We start from the raw sequence: 25,528 nt of genomic DNA, 5'->3' as shown, positions 1-25,528 counted from the left end.
AATCCTCACGAAAGGAGAGGCCAGGAAAGAAAGCTAGCAGATGTTGCCATGTGCCTTTCCAGCTGACAGAGGTGTTCCGGACCCACTGGCCTTTCTTGAATCAATGTATCTTTCCACAGATGCCTCAGTTTGGACACTTTCATGGCCTTAGAACTGCAAACTTGCAGCTTAATAAAGTTTCCTTTTCTGGAATATTGCTTTCCAGCAGCTTACAAACTAAAACGGGGGAGAGACCATAAATTGGCTAATAGACAATATATCAGGTGTTAAGCACTATAAGGAAAAATAAGGCAGGGAAAAGAGGGACTCAGGTGGAAAATGGTTTTGTTTTAGAAATGATACTCAGAGAAGTTCTCTCTAATAAACTGATATTTAAGGAAAGACTTTTAAATGTTACCTTAAGTGTGAGAGAGCAAACTATGTGGCTGCTGAGGGATTAGACAATGCAAAGGTCCTGCAGTTGTAATGCACTTGGTACATTAGAGGAAGAGAAGAATTAAGAGAAGTCAGAAGTCAGTGGAGTAGAGTGAGTGAGGAGAATAGAAGGTGAGGTCAGAGAGGCAGCCATGGGTAAGAAAAGAGGGGGCTTTATCAGCCTTGTATTTTGTTTTGAGCAAGTTGGGGGGCTATTGCAGGTTTGATTAAAGGGTTGACATACTGCTTGATGTTTGAAAAGCATCACTGTTGCTCTCATGTGTAGATTAAACTGTAGGGGAGCAAGGATGGAAGCAGGGAGACAGAAGCCTACTGCAGTGGTCCAGGAAAAAGATGATGGTGGTTTGCACTGACTTGTACAAGTGGAAAAGGTAGTAAGTGAGAGCTGCTAAGAAGCTGACATGATTTGCTGATGGGTTTGACGTGGGATGTCAGAAAAACAAAGAAGACTTTTCATCTGAATAATTGGAAGAATGGAGTTGTTTATGGAGATGGGGGTGGGCAGAGAGTAAAGGACTAGCAGGTTTGGGGAAGAATACCAAAATAGTTTTTGTTGTGGAGATGTTTAATTGGCAGCTGGTGTTCAGAGGAGAGGTCTGGGTCAGAGATTTAATTTGGGAGTCACAAGCATAGAGATAGGCATTTAAAGCCACAAGATTGGATGATACAACCAAGGGAGGCAAGTAGATAAAGAGAAGAGGCTCTAGAATGAATTCCTGGGTCTCAAATGGAGGTCAGGGAGAGGGGGAAGATCCAGCCAAGGAGACTGAGAGGTAGGAGGAAATAAGAGAGTCACCTTTCTCAGGAGAGCTGTCCAGAACCAAATGAAGGAAGAACTTCAAGAAAGAATGAGGGTTCCAATATGTCAAATGCTAACGATGATCCTTTTATTTGTCATTGTAGAGGAAGTTAACATCCTTGATAAGGACATTTTGCTGTACAGGTACAGATAAAAGTCTGACAGGTTCAACAAGGAATAGGAGGAGAGAAAGAGTGGATAGGGAAGAGACTTTTATAAAGGGGAGCAGAGAAGTAGGTCGGTGGGACCTGTCAGCATGACTGTGTGCTTCTTTCAAGTCATATTTAAATGCTTAGCTGTAGTTAAGGAGCAAGAATTCAGATGGATTTCACTAGGAAGAGTTTTGCTGGGTACAAGAACAACAGGGAAAGGTGGACAAAGGAGTTGAGAGTGCCTGTAAAGGAGAAATCCTAATGACAGACCGTGGACTCTAAAGTGGGTAGGGGAAGTCGGCATTAGAACACACACTTTTGTATGTTACAGAGATGGTGTCAATTCTCCCTAATTGACACATGGCCCTCACTGGGAGCTACACGGCACTCTAACAGGAAGATTCCCTCTCTCACCTTTCAATGAACTTTAAGAGAATACTGTCTTAAGTTTTCAACTTTAACTGCCTTACTTATTATGTTGTCAGATCAAACAGCTTCCCTGTCATTAGAACCAAGACACAACCAAATTAAAACCCTTATAAAACTCAAGTGATGTGTGAAAAGTTCAGCAGCCAAGATTTTGGGGAAAAAAATGATGTCAGTAAGATAATTCTACACAAAATGGATGTGATGAGGCCACTGAAAATTAAGAGATTCAAAGAGGGATAAGACAGAATTAACCTGAGGAGTCTTCAAACACTGGTTGTTATTATGGTATCCTTCAAGAGTGAAACTTGTATGCTCACTACTTAGCTATGCTGGAGTCTAACATATAACCATTCTTGCTTTACATTTTTAAGACTTGTAAATGTTCTTTTAAAGAATGACTTTTTAAAAAGTACACATCTACATCTACCCTGGGGAGCCTGTGGTACTGATGGGAATTCATCATATTCTTCAGGTTTGCTCTGGGCAGGCCAAAAAGGTCGAGGACTGCTAGTTCACTTTTCTGGATGCAAACACACCATTTTACCTTACAAATAATTCGATACTTAATGGATTTAAGAATCATCATTTTTCTTAGCTGGTTTCATAAAATTCAGTTCCTTGCATTATACAAATGGCAGTAGCCAATAATCTTTTTATTTGGACTACAAAAAATACAATCAGCCCACAAAAGCACACTGTTCTTATATGCTGTGGAGTATAAGGGACACTCAAATATAAAAACTGCCCCCTTACTTGTTGCTTCCCATCGCTCCTTGCTGCCAGGCCTTCATGTCTGGTGACTGGTATCCAGAAGTGGGTGGATTTTGCTGGAGCAAAGAGCTCTGAGGAGGAGGGATTGGCATTGGCACCATGGAGCTCCCAGGGCTGAGAGAAGTAGCAAAGTTGGCCTCACCTTGGGGAACCATTCCTGTAAATGAATACAAATTAAAATATGTGAACACACTATAAATTTATTAATCCCATCAAAGAAAAAACTCACAGGGATCCATCATAACATATTTAGAAATATCCTATTCGACAGAGTGGGGGGAAATGCAGTTCCTTAAAAAACAGGGCAGGAAATTTCAGTATAGACAGACAGATAAATAGATGTATTAAAAATGTCCAGAAGGCTTTCCATTCACTGAGATGCTGAGTTGGGCAGCAGGATTATGTGTTACTTTCTTCTGTTCTTTTTTGCTTACATGAATTTTTAAATAAAAAATGAACATGCATGAAGGGATTACACATACAATAAAAGTAATTTGAAAATGGGAAAAATTAGGTAAGAGATAATGAATGTGTGAAAATGAGGAATAATGATTAAGTTTGCTTAGCTACTCCTCTTCAGTCTTTATGGGCTTTTACTGCCTTTTTTTAAAAATTAAAATAAAACAGCTTTATTGAGATTAACTATATAGCATAAAATGCACTCATTTGTGATTTTTAGTAAATTTACAGAGTTGTGCAACCATTCCCACCATTCAACTTAGACATTTCATTATTCCCCAAATTTTCTTGTGCCCGTCTGCAGTCAATCCCTGCTCCTATCTCTAGCACCAGGCAACCACTTACCTGCTTTCTATCTCTACAGATTTGCCTTTTCTGGAAATTTCATATAAATGGATTCACATGTGACCTTTTTTGTCTGGTTTCTTTCACTAAGCATAATGCTTTTGTGATTCAACCATTTTGTAGCATTTATCAGTAGTTCATTCCTTTTAATTGCAGGAAATTACTTTTCAGCAGCCAGATGTATCTTTGCCAAATTTTACTGACTATAAATGTGAGAGTTTATTTCTGGACTTTTTATTCTGTTCTATTGATCTATATGTCTATACTTGCACCAATATCACCATGTTTTGACTTTTGTAACGTTATGGCAAGTTCTGAAAGTGGCTAGTCACCCAACTGTTCTTTTTTCACAATTATTTTTGCTATTCTATTCTAGGTTCCTTGCATTTCCATGGACATTTCAGGATAATTTGTAATTTCTCTAAAAAGCATGCTGAGATTTTGATAGGGATTGCACTAAATTTATATCAATTCAGGGTGAATCACTATCTTTTTGGTTTATTTTCTCTTTGATTTTATTTTGAAAGTTCCCACTGTTATATCTTTAGCTGCACTAATCCTTCCTTTTATAATGTCTAACCTGCTGTTTAATCCATGCAGTTTAATTTTCAACTCATACACTGTAGTTTTCACTTCTAGAAGTTCAATTTGGGTTTTATTTATATCTTCCATGTCTCAACTTAACATGTTCAGGCTCTCCTTTAGCTTCTTGAATATACAGAACGAAGTTATAATTTAAGTCACTGTTTTTAAGTCCCTCTTTACTAATTCTATCACCTGTGTAATTTCTAAGTCAGTTTTTGATTACATTTTTTCCTTGTTTTGGATTGTATTTTCCTGCTTCTTTTCATGCCTGGCAACTTTTTTTATCAGCTGCCAAATCTTTCAAATTTTACATTGTTAATTGCTAGATTTTACAACAACAATAATAATACAATAATTCTAAATATTCTTGACCTTTGTCTTGACTGTGATTAGTTTACTTGGAAATAGTTTGATTCTTCTGGGTCTTGTGTGAAATTTTGTTGAGGGAAAAAAAGCAGGTTTTAGTGTAGGACTTATTTTCCCCACTATCGAGGCAAAACCCTTCTGAGTATTCTTTAGACACTGCATGAATTATGAGGTTTTCTAATCTAACTGGAGGGAACAAAAACTATTTCTGGCCCTGAGTGAAGTTGGAACACTGTTTCCTCTAATCTTTTCAGGCTGTTTTCCCTGGCCTCCTTGGTTTGTTGACACGACTACACTCACACTACTCAGCTGAAGACTAGAGTGGGACTCTGCACACATGAAGTCTCCAGGTAGCCCTCTCCTCACCTGTACCTGCCCTGCCACCTCCAGCTGCCTCGGTTTTCCCACACTCCCAGTTCCATCTGCTCGATTCAGAAACCACTTGGTTCCTCTTGGATTCCCCTTCCTAGCAACATGGTCTAGAAACTTTTGTAAACTGTCGTACAATGTACTTTGTCTGTTCTTTCTGTTTGTTTCAGATGGGAAGGTAAATCTGGACCTTATTACTTCCAAAAGTGGAAAGTCCATGAGAATTTAATATTATAAAAATGGGTTTCTTTCTATTTGTTTTTGGTTATACCAGTACTTTCTACTCTTCTTTTTTTCATGATAAAATACATCACTGTTAAGTACTCTTGAGGCAGATAAAAGTATAAAGGTGCAAAAAAAGAATGTCATAATTTGCCCATAATTTAGTAAAATTTCTTCAGATCTTTCTTTGTAAAAGGTAGTATAACTGTGTGACCTGCTTCTTTCCCTTATCATTATATCACAACCATGTTTCTGTTTTAACATCTCTCTGTAAACACACTGTATTTGCCTGTATAATATTTTTACTGTGCTCTGTTAGTGTTAGTGTGACTTTTCTGTTTGGTTCATCTGTCAAGAAACGGAGTTAATATACTCATTTTTTTTTTTGCAGGCCATATTAATATTTAATACTAAAAATTAAACATTTTTAATTTTCTGTGAAATTTGAGCCAACTGTAAACTTTCTATGCTTCTAATTTTTTTACTACATTTAAAAAAATAAAGTATATAAACATTGCTAATTGTCATGGTTTGCCAAACCCCAACCAACATCATTCCTGTTAACCCTAAAGAATACATAAGGTTCTATCTGAGACGTTATAAAGATTTCATGCACTAATCTTATTTTCCAGAAACCTATAACCTCCAGACAGATCCCAAGCAAGATAAGTCCTGAAATGCAGAGGGGCCAACCTCTCCAAGAACATCAACTAGTTCTATCCCCCATCCCATATTGTCGACACCCCTTTTTGACATGTAAAAGTTAGAAGGGCACAGGCGAAATATCCCTAAAGATTGGGAGAAGAATCAAAGGAGAAGGAAGAGCTATGACAGAGAAAACAGGATTTAACAAATGAGTATGACTGCTGAACTGTTATACTGATATGTCTTTTAGTCTTCATTGTCTTGGAGCGCTTAGGAGGAAAAACCTGAAATTGTGGAACCCATGTTTATGGGTTATAACAGATAGAACCCATAATCTGTTCTATAACTATTTGTTAAAATATACTTTTTAATTTATTGCTTTTTTTGTATATATGTTATATTTCACAACAAAAAATGTTTAAAAATAAATAAAGTATGTAAAGAATGCTATGTACTTTCTCTTTGCTGTTTCCTCTGTATCTGACTTAACCTCTGGAAAATAATTTAGGCAGAATATTTGGAGAAATATTCTTGTTTTTTTTTTCATTTTATTTATGATTCTAGAGGGTGTTTTTTCCCTCAACATCTTCATTTCTATGTAGATTGTCTTTGCACTAATTCCACATTTTAAATTTTAACTAGGTTTGTTATTATGCTTCAAAAATACTTGTCTGTTACTTAATGAGGTTTTTTTTGTATGCTGTATGATGGGGTCACATTTCATTATTTTCCTATGTGAGTATCCTGTTATTTTAGCACCATTTGTTGAATTTTTGTTTGTTTTTTGGGAAGTGCATGGACCAAGAATCGAACCTAGGTCTCCTGCATGTTAGGCGAGAATTCTATCACTAAACTACCCTTGCACTCCCACTTAATGACTTTTTAACTTCATTTATGATGAAACAATTTCTTTCAGGAAAAGCATATTAATGAAGCTATTATGGACATACTCTATGGGGTTAAATAATAAGCAATAAGAAATTTTAAGTACACTAGGATGTTTTGATATTTTTTTCTGGCCTCATTTCACATTCTAACCACTAATGTCTTTTTTATCAGATGACCTGGTTTTAGCAGAAAGAACAAACCCATGGGTAGTAAACTGAAGAGTTCTGGTGCCAGTTCCACCACCATACTGGACCTTGGATTTCTCAGCCAGATGATTTAACGCCTTCCAGTTAAAGAATTCTATAATTGTATCTTTGCCTACATTATTTTAAGTCTTCCTGCTGGGCCATAACTAGTATCACGGCCAAATGGTTGAGCAGGTGGAATTATGGTTCATACCACCATTTGTTTATTTTCCCAAACCTTCACTGAAAATCTACTCTCTGCCAAACCCTTGCATTAATCATTTAAGAAACAAAGATTAAAAAGGCCACATTTTGCTCAAAGAGCTTGCTATTTAAAAAAGAAAGACAGCCTGACAAGTGGTTATAAGGTGGTGAGTGTTTATGAATGGGAGTGTCAGGGAAGGCTTCCTAGAGGAGACAGCTCTGAGATGAGGAAGAAACAGGAATGAGATGGGTTAGGGAAGGAATTTCAGGCGGAAGGTACAGGAGGCACAAAGGTCTAGAAGTGAAAGAGAGCAAGCTCTATGCTCTTTCTCAGAGCTTAAGAAGCTTGTTATAGTTGGAACACTGAGACATGGAGAGAGAAGTGCAGCAGATGAGTCTAGGCTGAATTTGGGGTGCTGGTGGAACATTAAGTTTCTCTGCCCAGTCAGCAGCTACACACATGAGCTCAGAGATCTGGTTTAGGAATGGATGGAGAATGAAGTCACTAGCATGTAGAGGTTACTGAAGCCAGAGGAATATATGACATAACGCAGGAGAAGTGGGTGAGAGGGTGTTATTATATAGAAAAGTGGTCTCTGGATGTATGCTTCAAGGCATCAATAAAGTGGGTAAACATTTTGTAAAAGATTTCCTTAAGGTTTACTCTGAATACTGCCTTTGTATGAAACAATGCTTAAAAATATCTAATTCTGTTCTTGTGTACTCATCATTATGACATAATAGTCCAAAAGAGTTTTCTGGTTTCAGAAATAAAAGAAAACACAGTCTGGTTATAAAAGAAACACACATTTTCCTTCATTTATTCTGGGTCTATATTAAGCAGAAAGATGCCAAAACAAAAAATATAAAGTAAGCTAATGTATTCAACTTTGGCTTTACTGTGTTTGGTTAACACAGGTAGAGTGCCAGATAGTAAATATTTTAGATTTTGCAGGCCATAAGGTCTCTGTAGCATAAAGTCTCTTCGCCTCGTAGTGTGAAGCTGGACACAGCAATATGTAAACAAATGAGCATGGCGGTATTCCAATAAATCTTTATTTACAATAACAGGCAATGGGCCAGATTAGCTGGTGGACCACAGTTTGCCAATCCTTGAAGCATGCTGGGACACAAATACCTTAGTACTATTTAGTGACAAATTTCTTGGCAATGGAAGCATAAAATCAAAAAGGCTAAAGGGTTCTTTCTATCTGGATTCTTTAACATTCAATAAACAATTTATTTTATTTTTTGGAGAAGGCTTAATTTGAAAGTGTTGGATCCTTTTCAGAGCTTTTATTTGCAGCAACACAAAACACAGTCTTGCATTCTGCGTTGATCATGTTGAAACAGGTTTTTGGCTTAGAGCAGTGGAAAAAATTTAAACGTTGCATTTTTTTTTGGAAATCTGATGTTGCATTCTTTTTTTTTCTCAATAGTTTTTTTTTAAAAAGTATTTTTATTGATAAATCTTCACACACATAAATTCCATATATGGTGTATAATCAATGGCTCACAATATCATCACATAGTTGTGTATTCATCACCGTGATTTTTTTTTAAACATCTGTTATCATTCCAGAAAAAGAAATAAAAAGAAAAAAGAAAAATCTCATATATCCCATACCCCTTATCACTCCCTTTCATTGACCACTAGTATTACAATCTACCCAATTTATTTTACCCTTTGTCCCCCCCAGTATTTTTTTTTTCTTCTTTTTTTACATGGGCAGGCACTGGCAAGTGAATCCAGGTCTCCAGTATGTCAGTTGAGAACTCTCCCACTGAGCCACTGTTGCCCACCCTGCCCCTACATTTTTTATCCATATTTTCTTACTCATCCATCCATACTCTGGATAAAAGGAGCAACAGACACAATCCCACAGTCATATTGTAAATTATATCTTCATCTAATTGTCATCAAGAATCAAGGTGACTGGAACACAGCTCAATGGTTTCAAGTATTTCCCTCCAGCCACTCCAATACACCATAAACTAAAAAGGGGTAAGTATATAATGCATAAGAATAACCTCCAGGATAACCTCTCAACTATTTGAAATCTCTCAGCTACTGAAACTTTGTCTCATTTCTCCTTTTTTTAAAATTTATTTTAAAAATGTTTTTATTGAGAAATCTTCACACACATACATTCCATACCTGGTGTACAAACAATGGCTCACAATGTCATCACATAGTTCTGTATTCATTACCACTCTGTTTGAAATCTCTCAGCCACTGAAACTTTACTTTGTCTCTTTTCTCTCTTCTCCCTTTTGGTCAAGACTTTCTCAGTCCCATGATGCCGGATCTTAGAGGGAGAGCTTTCAATCTTTTCCCATCGAGGATGATCTTAGCTGTGGGTTTTTCATATGTTCCCTTTATCATGTTGAGGAAGTTCTCTTCTATTCCTATCTTTTGAAGTGGGTCCAACAAGAAAGGATGCTGAATTTCGTCAAATGACTTTTCTGCGTCAACTGAGATGATCATCTGGTTCTTCTGCCTTGATTTGTTGATATGGTGCATGTTCTAGTTTGCTAGCTGCCGGAATGCAATATACCAGAAACGGAATGGCTTTTAACAAGGGGGAATTTAATGAGTTGCTGGCTTACAGTTCTAAGGCCAAGAAAATGTCCCAATTACAACAAGTCTATAGAAATGTCCAATCAAAGGCATCATCCAGGGAAAGATACCTTGGTTCAAGAAGGCCGATGAAGTTCAGGGTTTCTCTCTCAAGTGAGAAGGGACATGGCGAACACAGTCAGGGCTTCTCTCTCAGCTGGAAGAGCACATGGCGAATACGGTGTCATCTGCTAGCTTTCTCTCCTGGCTTCCGGTTTCATGAAGCTCCCTAGGAGGCATTTTCCTTCTTCATCTCCAAAGGTCGCTGACTGGTGGACTCTGCTTCATAGTGTTGCTCTCTCTGAATCTCTCATTCTCCAAAATATTTCCTCTTCTTTAGGACTCCAATAAACCAATCAAGACCCACCCAAATGGATGGAGACATGTCGTCCCCTAATCCAGTTTAACAACCATGACTAAATCACATCATCCAGGGAGATGATCTCATTACAGTTTCAAACATACAGTATTGAATAGAGATTATTCTACCTTTATGAAATGGGATTTATATTAAAACATGGCTTTTCTTAGGGGGCATACTTCCTTTCAAACCAGCACATTCCACCCTCTGGCCCCTAAAAAATACATGTTTTTCCCATATACAAAATACATTAATTTCATAACAATATCAGAAATCCTTAAACCTTTCAGTAGCAATACAATGAAGTACAAAATTAGAGACTGTAAGATCTCATCAAGTCAGTTACAGGCATGGTCTGTCCTAAGGCAAAATTCTCTCCATTTGCTCTGGACCTTTGAAAACTCATAACAAGTTATTTGCTGCCAACATACAAGGGAAATATATACACATTTCCATAGGGAGGAAGGAACACAGGGGTCACCAGACCCATACAGTTTTGAAAACCTGCAGGGCAAAGTTCATTAGATTTCAAACATGTTGGAACGGCTTTTAAAATGGATAAAGGGAAGAATCTGGAGGAGTTGTGAGAAGCTTGATAGAGAAGGCCTAGAACGTTTTGAAGACACTGTTGGTAGAAATGTGGACTCTAAAGATACCTCTGACCAGGCTTTAGACAGAGATGAGGTACATATTATTGTAGGCTGGAAGGAAGACGAGCCTTGTTTAAAAATGGCAGATAATCTGGCAAAATTGACTAGTGGCTTTGGCTGGAAGGCAGATTTTAAAAGCCATGAACTTGGATATTTAGCAGAAGAGAAGTTTTTGCACCTGTTTAAGGTGATGCTTGAAGTTGCCAAATTGACAAGGGGTGGACATCTGTTAGTTAGATTCACTTGTCAACTTGGCCAGGTAAGCATACCTAGTCTTGTTGCTGCAGACATAAGCCAATGGTACGTGAACCTCATCTGTTGCTAATTACATCTGCAGTCAGCTAGGAGGCATGTCTGCTGCAATGAGTGACGCTTAAATGAGAGATTGCAACTAGCACAGGTAAGCAGCTGTGGAAGGCACAGGATGGTCTCTACTGGTCTTCTCTCCAGGCCCCTGGATTCCAACAACTTTCCCCGGGGTGACTTCTTTCTGCATCTCCAAAGGCCTGGGCTGAGCTGCAAGTGCTGAGATGAGGAATGCCGAGCTGCTTAGCTGTGCTACATTGCCCTCTCTCATTTAAGCACCAGCCAATTAAGTCAAACGTCACTCATTGCAGCAGACACACCTCCTAGCCGAGTGCAGATGCAGATGTAATTAGCAACAGATGAGGTTCACATACCATTGGCTTATGTCTGCAGCAACAAGACTAGGTATGCTCACCTGGCCAAGTTGACAAGTGAATCTAACTAACAGATGTCCATCCCTTGTCAACTTGGCAACTTCAAGCATCACTTTAAACAGGTGCAAAAACTTCTCTTCTTGCTGTGGGCCTGTGAATCTCAAAACAAGTTATCTGATGCCAATATGCAAAGGAGGATAAACACCAGATCCATAGGGAGAAACTGAAAGGAAAACTTGCAGGCAAACACCATTGGATTTCAAAGTCTGAAAGTCATTTATCCTTCGGCTGTAGAAAGTGGCAGTCCCACCCTGTGTTAGTTAGATTCAGTTGTCAACTTGGCCAGGTGAGCATACCTAATCTTGTTGCTGCGGACATAAGCCAACGAACGGTAGGTGAATCTCATCTGTTGCTAATTACATCCGCAGTCGGCTAGGAGGCGTGTCTGCTGCAATGAGTGACGTTTAACTTAATTGGCTTGTGCTTAAATGAGAGAACGCAATGTAGCACAGTCCAGCAGCTTGGCATTCCTCATCTCAGCACTTGCAGCTCAGCCCGGGCCCTTGGAGATGGAGAAAGAAATCACCCCGGGGAAAGTTGTTGGAACCCAGGGGCCTGGAGAGAAGACCAGCAGAGACCATTTTGTGCCTTCCACGTAAGAAAGAACCTCAGTGGAAAGTTAGCTGCCTTTCCTCTGAAGAACCAACAAAATAAATCCCCTTTTATTAAAAGCCAATCCGTCTCTGGTGTGTTGCATTCCGGCAGCTAGCAAACTAGAACACACCCCTTCCAAGGGCCTATATGCAGTGGCCAGCCTCTTTCCAAATCAACCTTGGGGAACATCGAAGAGACCACCTCTGGGCTCCACTCTCTCCAGGCATCAGGGCCACCCCTGGGCTCTCTTCCATTTCTGGGGCACACACTCAACCCTTCCACATGGGTGCAATACATTAATTGACTTCCTTATGTTGAACCATCCTTGCATACCTGGAATAAATCCCACTTGGCTATGGTGCATCATTCCTTAAATGTGCTGCTGCATTTGATTTGCAAGCATTTTGTTGAGTATTTTTGCATCTATATTCATTAGAGAGATTCGTTTGTAATTTTCTTTCCTTGTAGTATCCTTGTCTGGCTTTGGTATTAGGGTGACAGTGGCTTTATAGAACTAGTTAGGTAGCTTTCCCTCTTCAATTTTTTTTGAAGAGTTTGAGCAGGATTGGCACTAATTCTTTCTTGAATGCTTGTTAGAATTCACAAGTGATGCTATCTGGTTCTGGACTTTTCTTTTTTGAGACCCACAACACATACATTCTGGCACACCCTGCTCGTATTTTTCCATTCTTTTCCCTAAATTTTCTTTAGTGTGTGGGATTTCAGATGTCCAGTCCTCTAGCTCACTAATCCTTTCTTCTGCCTCTTCAAATCTATTCTTGTATATTTCCATTGTTTTTTCATCTCTTCTATTGTGCCTTTCAGTCCCATAAGTTCTGTTTTCTCAAATTTTCGAGTTCTTTTTGTTTGCTCAATGTCTTCTTTATATCCTCCCTCAACTTGATGATTTGATTTTTATGAGATTTTTCCATGTCTGTTTGAACATCCTGAATTAGTTGTTTCAACTCCTGTGTCTCATTTGAAGTGTTGGTTTGTTCCTTTAACTGGGTCACATCTTTGATTTTCCTAGTATGAGTTATTACTTTTTGCTGGTGTCTAGGTATTTGATTTCCTTAATTACTTTATTCTGGAGGTTGTTTTCATTCTTTTACCCAAGATTTCTTGCTGAATGACTTTGTTCCCTACCTGTTCTTTGACATTCAGTTCAACTTATTCTAGACCCCTAGTATATGTTCTGTTAAACTGATGAGAATTTTTCAGTTCTTGTTTTTCTGTTTCTTGCCCTATAAGGAGCCTTTTTTTTTTTTGAGGAGGGTTTCCTCATATAATACAGTCCCCATTCAGATTATCCCCAACCAGACAGGCCTATGCCTCAGCAGGAAAGTGTAGCTAGAATTAGTTTTCCCTGAGGGTGAGACCCAGCAGGTTGACAGCCTTTCCTATGAAACTTCTAGACTCTGTGGTTTTCCTATCATGCCTAGCATGTAGTACTTATCTGCCTGTGGCTTCCCACTAGCGAAAAGTGATGTGGTGCCTTTAACTTCAGCAGACTCTCCCTGCCATGGCTGTGGCTGAGACAGAGGTGAGATGGTAGGATGGCTATAATTGCTTCAGTTTTCCAGTCCCTGGAGCCTGAATTCCTTGAAGGAGGGATTCCACTCGAGTTGGGCCCCACTTTTCTCTTGGGGAAGATACACTCTTTAGGGAATTAACTCCTTTCACCGGAGTAGTTACTTTCTATGTCAGAAAAGTTTAATTCCCCCCTTGCCTGGGGCAGTGCTGGAGCCTGAGAATGCTTCCAGTTCTATCTAAGGAGCTGTTAAGGAGCAGAAACAAGCAAAAAAAAAGTCTTTGCTCCTTGGGTTTATTGATCAAGAGCTTAAGTCAGCTAGTGGCTCTATGTATCTCCAGGTTCTATGTGCCTCCTTTTCCTGGAGTCCAGTCCTTTTTCCAGCATGTTGTGTTTTCTGACTCAAAAGGCTTGTCCCCACCCCCTTCTAGGCAGTTCCACCCTTCTCTGTGGGGGGCAAAACTCATAGCACCTTTAGTGCTTATTTCAGGTTTATCTGTGCTGGGGGACTATTTTCAATAGTCAGATTTCGTTAATTCTGTAACTGGAGTTTGGTTGAACTAAGCCCTTGCTGCTGGTAAAGTCTGTTTCCTTTCCCCTTAGGGAACCAACCTGCCAAGCCCATGGGGGAGGGGCACAGGCCTCCTGGCTTGGGGGACTTACAGTTCTGTGTGGGATCTCAGCTGGTCCACCTGGTCCAAACTAGTGTTTGCTGTGTGTCCAGTCACTAATGTTCCCCTAGCAGTTGTTCTGTACTGTTCCTGGCTATTTACTAGCTGCTCTGGAGGACAAACTAAATTCCACACCTCACTAAGTCACCATCTTGCCCCCTATCACCAAGCACTGCATTTTTAAATGTTCTTAAACTGTCCAGAAAAACTAACAGTTTTTCCTCTATTATTTTGAAGCAGTTCATGGAAGAACTAATAGCTTTGCCATTTCCTTTCAGTATGTAACTTGAAGAAACTAGTGCTCTGTCCACTATACCTAGCCTGTGGGTTTTGTTGGAAATATGGATGCTGACTTTATTAAAGAAAAGTTATTATTTTACAAAATTGAAAGTTGGGCTGGAAGAAAAATCCAGGTACCAGATAGAGCACTTATGATGGGTGGAGACACATATGATCATTCTGCTTGGTGAAGAAGGAAACTCCATCCATTATCTCAATTTACTGTGTTGTTTGTAGCATATAATAGATCAAAGACTAGACCCATAATTTGGAAAGAAAGCCTGTCAACTTCATTAGAATCAGGGTTTTGAAGCACTGCTTTTTCAAGTGGCTTTGTCAAGGAATGGGAGCAGGATATGAAGTTTTCCTGTTTTGGCTTTCCAGAGAACAGATTTTAATGTGCATGACTGAAATGTGATAGAAGTACTATTTTTTTTTTAAGTGATAAAAAACCACCAACCCTTAGAGTAGTTGATCAGGATTTTATTGGTTTGGCTTAGTTGTAGTTAGTTCTTTTCTTTCTCAATAAATGATATAAATCTTTTGATTTAAGACTCTGCAATCAATATCGTGAATGATGCTATTCTGGTCAACCTGTCATTTTAGGAGAGGGTCTAGGAAACAGTTAACTATATAAATCTTCTAAATGTTGTAGAAAGTGCTTCTGCAGGCTAGAGTTAAGTAAAAAAGCCTTGTTAAATTCTTTGCATACAGAAATCTTAAGACACATAAAAACAGAACACTTTTGAAAGCCATTCCTGTACAGACCTTATAATTAAAATACGGATTTATAATAATTTTCTTGCTCATACCCATTATGTCTGTGATAGAAACCAGCCAAAGAAGACTGCATCCTCTCAAAGACAAAAGAACCGATGTGGCATAATTTTGATGAAAATGTCTTAGAGAATTCTGATGCTCTTTTGATAGAAGTCTCCATAGGTACTTATTTTAATAGTAAAAGGATTTTAGCACTTGTTGCCATCAGAATGAAAACTCTAAATTGATTTGGCTGTCAAAGTTGATAAGCATATTGCCATGTCAAAAATCTTTATACAACTTCAAATTTTTATTTCAGTTCTAAAAGCAGCTTCCTCATTGAAATTCATCTTTAAGCAGTCTGAAAATTTAGTTTTTGTTTCATTTATCCAATCCAGAGATTTGTTTCTTTTTTTTTCAATAATGGGCCATTAACTTAGCATAAAAGTTTCATTATGCACAATATGCTTTCTCACCTCCATCTATTAGAAGCTCTACAGAATGATAGCAAAGGAATTAAAAAAAAAAAAAAGGTATCACCTAAGACAAAGAAAACGGAAGAGAGTGCAGGTGAAAGATTAAAAAAAAAATTTTGGAAGCAAGAAAGTTGACTGATATTGCTGAGGAATTACAACCTTAGCAGTTAAGATTAGTGAAACCAAAGAGAAGTCTGAGATACCATTCTTTTTGAAGACTGATTATCCTAATGTGGACTATCAAAAACAGAATCTCCAAGACACTGAAAAAACTGTAGGAAAATTTTTGTTTGAATGTATATAAGCCTACCATCTGGGGAGGATTTTCATTAGTGTCTCATAGGGATCCATGAGAGGAAAGTAGAAAATAAGAGGCTGTGCTTTGTGTACAGAATGGTAACATTTTAGAATTAGATGGGCCCTTCTGGGTCCTTTAGTTTAATCCTCTCAGGTCTGGGAGAGATAAGCCTCAACCTGTTCGACCATTTAATGGCAACAGCCAACTCTGGAGCCTGGAGCTCCTGACTCCCAGGCCAGTACTTTTCCTCTGCGGCACATGGCCTCAATGTCAGGGAACTTAAATATATATAGAGAGAGACCTGTGCTGCATGTATTACTTTATACAGTCAACATAGTTGTGATCCTCCTACCTGCTCCTGGATACTGGAAGACGTTCTGCTGCATCTGAGGACTGATTCCAGTGCCAAACTGTCCTCCCATGTTGGCTGCCATGCCTCTGTTCACCATGCTGTTGCGGTTGGCCAACGATGCCTCTGGATTTGCTGCCAGTTGTGAAAACGGGCTGGTAGAAGCAGGGGGGGTTCCGGGATTTGAACCATAGTTTGGTGGGTAGGGGAATTGCTGTGGAGCACCCTGAGGAAGACGGGGGGTTCCCATCTGAACTGGCAGTCCAGATGAGGGAGGAAGGTTGTTCCCAAAGCTTTGTTGCCTCATGAGCATGGCTCTCTGCTGCTGTATTAGCTGCCTCTGTCGGTGCTGTTGACTGTACAACTCACGCTGGCGCTGGGCCAGCATTTGGGCATTCAGTGGTGGCTGCAAGAGAGAAAAACTCTCATTTATTAAAGTTATAATCATAACCTATCATGAAAAACTTATGGGATAAAGCCTAGTATCTTTGGTCAACAGATTATGTAGCAATTATCAATGTACAAGGGAAACTAAAACAGAAAAGGAAGAAAACTTCTTAAGTAATAATCACAAAACAGAAGATTATGTACATTTTATAGCTTATAGTGTTGAGAAACACTTAAACAATATCTGACCTTTAGAGCAGGTTAAATGCAAATTCCCAATTAAAAGTCACACAGAACTCTTTGAGAAAAGTCGAAGAAAGTTATGTTTTCATTAGCGTTATAATTTAGTCCTTTAAAATTGTTATGAGAAACATGAAAACCATGAGGAAGAGAAAGAAAATGTGCTTAATGACTTCTATTTTATCTGATATTAGTTTGTTTTTTTTCCCTATTTCTAAAACTTTATGGTTTCTAATACGGAGAAACTTAAGTTTCTCCCTTTCTCACTGAGATCATTTTTCTATTTAATTTACATGAATAAAATACAATGATAGGTGATTTTAATTTTCTTCACTATGCTTTTCTATACTTTCTAAATTGTCTGAAATGAACATGCATCACTTGTGCGATCAGAAAAACCTACAAATACATTAAAAAATGAAGATTCAGAAATGCTCCAATGCCAAACCAATTATCACTTAACAAGAAAAAAATTAATTAGAAATAAAATAATAAATGCAAATAGCTATACCATATTGCAGTGAAACACTATTTTAGGCATTAGAGTAAGTAGTTCAATAGCTATAATATATTTGGATAAGAAATGGTAAAATTAGGCTGACATCATTTTTCAGTCTAACAAGCAAAATGACACAGCATGTCCCTTTTTCAGAAAATGTCAATTTTTCATTCATAGTGAGGATCTGATTAAAGCATACAGCTCCATTAAAATTAAACTTGCCAATTAGATATGGTCCAATTTGGAAGAAAGCGTGTGATATGAATCTCTGGTAGAAATTACCTTTATGCAAATTCCAAAAGCGGAGTTTTGTTTTCTTACAATCTAATTATGTTTGCATGAGGTAACCACCGAGGTTTATAATTTATAAGATGGAGACAACCAAACTCTGGACCCGTGAGCCAGTATCGGCTGCTTACTAGCAGCTTCTGTCAATATTTATCCCTTTGGTTAGTGCTGGCTTCCTGTATTTACCCCAAATTCATGTAGGTCCATTTTATAGAGAAGAGTTTTGTTTGGACCCTCTCCAAAATCCATCATCTCTCAGATTTTTCCTTAGTTAAGGAAACATAAATTAGTGGTTGAAGCAAAATTATTAAAGTATGTTGGAAGTAAAACAGGGAGTGAGTTCTAGGTATTACTTAGAAAGCTAACTAATTCTTTTTCTTTGTAAAATTCCAGTGGCCCTGGGTTCATATACAAGGATCTTTAAAATAAATAAAAGGTACAAAATGCTAAGACTAAGCAAAGACAACAAGGTAGGATGCAGCAATGTGACTGGGTTTGGATCAGGTTTCAGACACCATCCACACAGTTTTATATCTCAGACTTCTTGTTATTGGTACTATTCAGTCAGAGCTTTCCTTGGACATCTGGTATCCAATAACAATAACAACAATAACAATAAGACAAAACAAAGTAAAGAACCATCTGTTTTCAATCAAATATCAATAAGGTATCACAAGTAGATTATGAAATCATTCTAGAAGAAAACAATACTATATACATCATTAAAATAGCAACCCACAAAAAACAAAATAAAACAAAAAAATGTCAACCTACACACCATTCAAAAGATCAATTAATACTTTAAGGAACTTTGATTAAATCAATACTTTAAGGAATACTGCTTGGCTTAGAGAAGTACTATCAGCACTACCTGAGGTGTAATCTGCTGCTGTATGCCTGATCTCATATTGATGCCGACAGGAGCAGATGCTGCAAACTGGTTCAAGAGAGCTTGCCGATTTTGGTGTATCAACTAGGGAAAAATAGCAACAATGAGATATCACATTTCTACATACAAACATAACATAATCCTTACAGAATCACAAACTATTGATTATTAAATAAGTTTTAGTATTACAGGTCCAGTAAGATTGTTTACCACATGTATTTGCTAAAAGGCTGGCAATTCCCAATATTTATGAAATATTGACTGTGTAGAAGACTATGGCAGAGCAGTTGAAAGCAGAACACACTCTTTTTTTAAAAAGATGTTAAAATCCTAGATATTTCAGGTAATTGCAATAATGGAGAGAGATGATACATCGCCCTAGGCCTTAAAATACTGTGAATAAAAAAGCTAAGAACAAAGGCACATACTACAAACGTTTGGAAGATGATTGGAAAAGTTGAGGTACTTTTCAAAAGGGTGCCTTCAGGCAGGAGGGTGCCTGTCTGATGGGTACGAATTTGGCAAAAGTACAGTGTGATTTCATTAGCTGGAGGGAATTATGTAAGAAACAAATGGTCTGAGAAAATGGACTATTTATTTAACTAGAAGAAGTAATTACTTTAGATCAGCATTTCCCAAATTGGTGTTCTAAAGAATATTGTTCTGCAGGATATTAATAGATGTGCCAGGAAAATAGCATGCTGGGCTGTATTGTGTGTTGGAAATGATGGGTTACATAAGGTGAAATTACTTCTTTACTGCAGTAATTTTATGAGTCTTTAATTGGTCAGAGCACATTGTGGATCTTCAAAAAGAGGATGCACTTTGCAACTGATTTGATCAAAGTCCCGTTCTTCTGATGTATAACCATTAATATCTTATCTCCTAAAACAATCTTTCTTTGGAACATCAGTTTGAAGATGCTGTTTAGATCAGGCTTAGGGCATCAGGTCATGGGCCTGTCTTAAATTTATCTGGTTGTAAAACAAGTAACCTTGGAAGTGGGATTTCTTTAAACAATATACAGCTTAAAAAATTTCTTCCTTGTTAATTTGCTAAGAATAAACTGCTCAGAGAGATAACAGCAATAGTATTAATACTATTTTATGTTGCTATGGTACTTACTTGTAAATCATACACAAAATACACTGAAATGTATTAATACATTTTTGTATTACATGAAGTCTATTAATGAATCAGTATACATATATATTTGAATCAGTATATTTTTACATAATTACCCTATATGTAAGTTGAAAAGCCTTTAAAACTTTTATAAGTTTTTTCAAAAAACTATGAACAGTGATTAAATGACTCATGCCCAAACAGGCCAAAAATTCTGGTTTCATTCACTTTCTCAGGCTTGCATTAGATCAGAAAACAAACTGAATTGAGAGAAAATCTAAAAAAAGAAAAGTTAATATTAAAATGACAACTTTTGGGCACTGCGGAATAGAATAAATCATCCTAAATCGTTTCAAAAATAAAGATATCAATACTATAGGCTTAAAAGTCAAAGGGACTCAAGTATCAAAATCTATATATTATTTAAACTCAACAGACCATGTACATGTTTAAATAAATTAAGTTAATTTTTCAGGATTTGTTTTTGTTCTGAATCATCAGCTCTTCCTCTTTTTAAAAAGTCTCAACCAGTGCAGCTATACTGGCTTTATAGGATGCCTTTCCTTCCCCTGACCACAAGCTGCGATTATTCACAACTGTATAATCAAATTAAAAATTTTAGAATCTTTTACTCTTTGTGTACCACATACCAGTCAATGAGATTTACTTAGCGCCAAAAAATCAGATCTACTTGTATACTTGATCTTAGCCAAAAGGCCAAGAAGTGATAGATCTATTTTTAAACTGATTTTATAATTCATAAAAAAAAAAAAATGTAGATCGGAGTATGCCTTTTTTTCTTTTCTCAAATCATCAGGCACTGTGACAAATCCCTGCCTATGAGAGGTTTACAGTCTCCTGTGTTTGTGAAGAGGAAAGGGGCAAGCGGCAGATATGACCATAACTAACAGAAAATATTAATCTAGTGAGGTAATTATATTATGAACACCATATTACAAGCTCGATATATTCAGGATATGAATCCTTTGTCAGTTATGTGGTATTGCAAATATCTTCTCTGAGTCAGTGGCTTATCTTTTTTTAAAAAAAACATTTTCTGATTGTGAAATATAACATATATACAAAAAAGCTATAAATTTCATGTAACAAGTAATTATAAAATAGATTTCAGAGTTTGGTGTGGTTACAATTTCACAATTTTGGGTTTTTCTTTCTAGCTGGTCACAGACTCTTGATAGAACGATTCAGCTGTCACATTCATTTGTTAAGTCCTATTTTCTCTAACTCTTCCTTTTCCTTTGATCTTTTTCTCAATCGTTAGGGGTATTTGAACTATACTGATTTTAACTTTTTCATAATGGAACTAGTGATGTTCTGGAGAGGCTGGCCCCTCTGGGTTTCAGGACTTATTTGGTGTGGCTTGTCTTTTAACCTTGTTTATAGTATTGCTTCCCTTAGAAGTTTTAAATTTCAGCATAAACTTCAACCTTTTCTTATTTGTCTTTTCTTAAGATGCCAAAGAGATGCTTTCATTCACATGCAGGTCATTAAAACACCTAGAAGTTATTTTTGGTCATGGTATGAGATAAGGATCTAATTTACTTTTTCCCTCTCATGTATAGCCAGATGTACCAGTATTTATTACATAGGCCATCCTTCCTCACTGATTGCCACCTCAGTCACCTAGGAGGTTTTTATATATGTCTCGGTATTGTTTCATCTGGGAGAGCTCTCTGTCCCTATAGCAGTTCCATGAGGTTTTAATTTCTAAAGAGCTGTTGTAAAGCTTGAGAATTGCTAGGGCAGGTTTCACCCTCATTCTGCTCCAAGATTATATTCATGCTTCCAAATGAAATTTAGCATCTATCTGCAAATTACAGGTTGAGACTTCGATTGGAAACACTAAATTTATAAATTAATTTTGGAACTTCTGCCATCTTTAGCATAGTGAGTCTCTGAATTCATGAATATCTTTAATTTGGCTCTTCTTTATGTCTTTCAATTATGAGCTATACATTTCTAAGTTTTACACAGTGTGTTTACCTTTTGAAATTGTATTTTCTAATTAATTGTGGCTAGTAAAAAGGATTTTCATTAATCTTTGTTTTTGTTCATTTATCTAGAAAACGTGAGTTTTTTTATTAGTTCTAAGTTTTCTGGAGATCCTCTTGGATTTTATATGTAAGCAATCAGATTATCTACAAATGATATACTTGTTTTTTTTCTCATGTTTGCTTTCTATATTTCAAAATTACTAAATTTTTTAGTACACTGGTGGTATTCTCTTTTTTTTCTGCACTGATACAAATTTATTTATCCAAAATATAAAACCCATCGTTAAATGGAATTTAAAGCAGAAGAAAGGAGAGATGAACCATCTCAGTTCACCAATTTAATAATACATATAAACCTCAATTTACTGATTTTATCAGGTATTATTATTGCTAAGCCACAGCTATTTACTCTCCCCTTCTTCCATGATGACAGAATGGGATTTTTTCCAGCTGACCATTCGGGACCACCAGACTCAAAGGGTCCCTGAGAACTCGAAGCCAAACACTGCTGACACCTGTTTAAGCAAGTACATGTAGCACAGTTCTCATTCTGGCTAGCCAGATGTGGGGTTTTCATTCTTTCTTTGTTTCTTTAGTGGGGGGGAGGGAGAGAGAAAGGAAGAAAGCCTTCTGGAAAAAGTTTTCTGGTTTCTGAAAAGAGATGCATAGGAAAGAAATAGTCCCTTTTCTCCTGCTAGATATAGTTTTGTTTGCATGTAATATGTGTGTCACCATGGCAGCTATTTTACTGACATGCCAAGAGATACAGAAGAGCAAAAATAAGAAAGAATCTAGTTCCTTGCTATATCTCTGAGTCTCTGGAGCTACCATAACTTTCTCTATTTTAGATCATTGTGATTGAGAAAAAATATATTTCTCTATTGTTTTACTACTTTGAGTTGATCTATTTTTTCTTTCCTTGTTGCTACAAATATTAACAAGAAGTAACAACCTACAGCTTCTTTCCCACATCACAGAGATAACACTTTTAACCATTTAATGTTTGAGTCCTTTTGACTCTCTCCATATCTGATGCTTAAACAATCTTCAATACTTATGCCATTATACCTACACGAGAGAAATTTAACTCACCCACAACTCCCAGGTCCCCCAAACTCACCTTTTCTCTGTTCTCCTAAAATAGCAGTATTGCTGGACTTCAATTATCCCAACATCAAAATAGCCCAATTTTTCTTCCAACAATCATAGTATTATTTCTTTTCTTTTTTTTTTTCACATGGGCAGGCACTGGGAATCGAACCTGGGTCCTCTGGCATCACAGGCAAGCATTCCTGCCTGCTGAGCCACCGTAGCCCGCCCATAGCATTATTTCTTAATGCTCTACTTTGTAAATTAAGCTTTGTTTCTCTTCATTAATTTTATAATCAGATGATGTTCATTCTAAATTTTTTTAATCTTGAAAAACAAAATTAGATTGTTTTTAAACTATGGGGCATAAAATACTTTGTTAGGGTCCCTTTTCTGTATCCTAGGACCAAATCAAGGATGGTTCTCTTAATCTTCTGTAAAGGTTCTGGGAATGGACTCAACATAGTTACTACAGCAATTGGGCTGCCTTCTTTTTACCGAGACACTGTGGTGCATGCCTTTCTTTAAAAAGCATTACCCACGAAACAGAAGTACTCACCTGCTGCTGTCCCTGTAAACGTTGTTGTAATTGAAGTCGAAGTTGATTAGGTGCAGCTGGAGGTCTGTTTAGTGCTTGCCTGGGCTGCATGCCCATGCCAGGTGAAAAAGCACCTCGGGGAGGTGTTACTTGAACAGGCATATTTCCTAGTGATGGTTTTTGCCTAACCATACCCTGGAAAGGGCTAGGGAGACTGGCAGTGGGAGAAGGGGAAGAGTAAGGCTGGGAGTAAAGGTTGGGTCTTTCCTCCATCATCAGAGGCGGCGTTGCTTGTTGTGGTGGAAATCTCTCTGACAATACATCTAATCCACCCCCCTGTTAGAAAAAAGCCAAAACATTTTACAAATACATTTCTGCCAAGAAATGACATGTTTCTGCATATAATTTTGGATCTGAGAGCAAAATTACTTCTAAAACTTGTCATCATAACACATTCATCTGAATTCATTCTTTCCAAGAGCTTCCTACCTAAAGGAACTGCTTAGGGAAGCTGCTTTAGATTGATAACAGATTAACTGAGATGTTTAAAATCTCAAAAGAGATGAAAATATGGTTAAAATAAAGGTCATACCTCTCTCTCTCAGTCAACATGACAAGCAAACTCAATGCCCTCTTCCTCTCTACGTGGGACATGACTCCCAGGGGTGTGGACCTTCCTGGCAATGTGGGATAGAAATCCTAGAATGAGCTGGGACTCAACAGCAAGCAATTGAGAAAACCTTCTCGACCAAAAGGGGGAAGAGAGAAATGAGACAAAATAAAGTGTCAACAGCTGAGAGATTCCAAAGAGAGTCTTGAGGTTATCCTGGAGGTTATTCTTAAGCACTAAATAATACCACCTTTTTAGCTAAGGTGTAATGGAGAGGCTGGAGGGAACTGCCTGAAAATGTAGAGCTGTGTTCCAGTAGCCATGTTTCTTGAAAATGATTGTCTAATGATATAGCTTTTGCAATGTGACTGTGTGACTGTGAAAACCTTGTGTCTGATGCTCCTTTTTCTACCTTATCAACAGATGGGTAAAACATATAGATTAAAAATAAATAAATAGTAGGGGGAACAAATGTTTAAACAAATTTAGTAGATTGAAATGCTAGTGATCAATGAAGTGGAGGGGTAAGGGTTATGGTATGAATGAATTTTTTCTGTTTTCTTTTTATTTCTTTTTCTGAATTGATGCAAATGTTCTAAGAAATGATCATGATGAATATACAAAAAGAAGTTTTGTTAAAATATTTTTGCCACAAGCTTTGTCTTTTATGTTGAAAGATACTTACTTAAGCATTAAAAAAAAGGCCATAAGCCAAGGAAAGGAAGCTAAAAAGTTGGAAAAGAATTTTAATGCAGCACCTAAAAATCAGCAAACTACATTTTAGTAGTTTACCATGAGAAGTAGGTTCCTAAAAGAGGGATCAATTATCTTATTTGAAAAAAAAATTCATAGCTGATGCATGGAATGCCACAGAGTTTTAACTTTAAACTTTTGACTATTACTCACTGTAAGAAATATATCTTAAATTGTGACCTGTTACATGCATAAACATGTATGTGTGTGAAGCGAAAGAGAGTTTCACAAAACATAACTTCCCAGGTTTTACAAACTATGCCCTCCTGAAACATTCTATTCTACACTATTTTATTCTATTAAGAAAATGCTGACCATGGTGCATTTAATTAATTTCATTACCCCACAGTCTGAAAAATGCTAACCTGGAAGTTGGAAAATAATGAAATTTACAGGTTGAAGACAAATAGGAGTGAAGTATAAATTAATTGTTAAAATAAGAAGTGTAGATGTAAATTTGGATTCTATTTTAGCTGGAGCTTGCAAGATTCTACTGGATGGTAAAAGGCAATGATTTTCCAATTTTTAAATTTCATGAATTATTATGATACTTTTTGTTTAAAAACCCCATTATGTAGGTATTATATATTTTGATAATTTCCAAAATGGCATGTGATGGTTAAATTCATATGTCAACTTAGCTAAGTTATAGTACCCAGTTGCTGGTCAAGCAAGCAACTTGAGTAGCCTGATTGCTACTGTGAGGTTATTTCCTGGACTTAAACCATTAGTCAGACTGCACATGGCTGATTACACCTACAATCAACAAAGAATGCCTTCAGCAATGAGAGAAGTCGCATCCAATCAACTGAAGGCCTTAAAGGGAGAACTGATGACTTCAGCAGTCAGAAAGAACTTCTATCCCTGCTCTACTTCATCTAGCCAGCTTCTCCTGGGAAGAAACTTTCCCAGG

The 25,528-nt window shown here is 37.3% G+C and overlaps 1 protein-coding gene across 16 annotated transcripts in view; it reads right to left on the bottom strand.

Moving 5' to 3' along the window:
• NCOA1 (nuclear receptor coactivator 1) overlaps positions 1-25,528 on the bottom strand; it is a 478,179-nt gene that overhangs the window by 21,264 nt on the left and 431,387 nt on the right. For all 16 annotated transcript variants that reach the window (XM_077152272.1, XM_077152270.1, XM_077152273.1 and 13 more), the window contains 4 exons: positions 23,274-23,588; positions 18,468-18,569; positions 16,186-16,588; positions 2,569-2,743 (listed from right to left, as the gene is read on the bottom strand). In XM_077152272.1, the coding sequence (XP_077008387.1) occupies positions 2,569-2,743; positions 16,186-16,588; positions 18,468-18,569; positions 23,274-23,588 (995 nt within the window). The remainder of the gene's footprint in view (positions 1-2,568; positions 2,744-16,185; positions 16,589-18,467; positions 18,570-23,273; positions 23,589-25,528) is intronic.

This window comes from Tamandua tetradactyla, chromosome 3 (genome assembly GCF_023851605.1).
Source record: "Tamandua tetradactyla isolate mTamTet1 chromosome 3, mTamTet1.pri, whole genome shotgun sequence".
NCBI classification, from domain to species: domain Eukaryota; kingdom Metazoa; phylum Chordata; class Mammalia; order Pilosa; family Myrmecophagidae; genus Tamandua; species Tamandua tetradactyla.
Note: the sequence above shows the minus strand (reverse complement) of the source record. Positions and strands in the feature narration are given on the sequence as shown.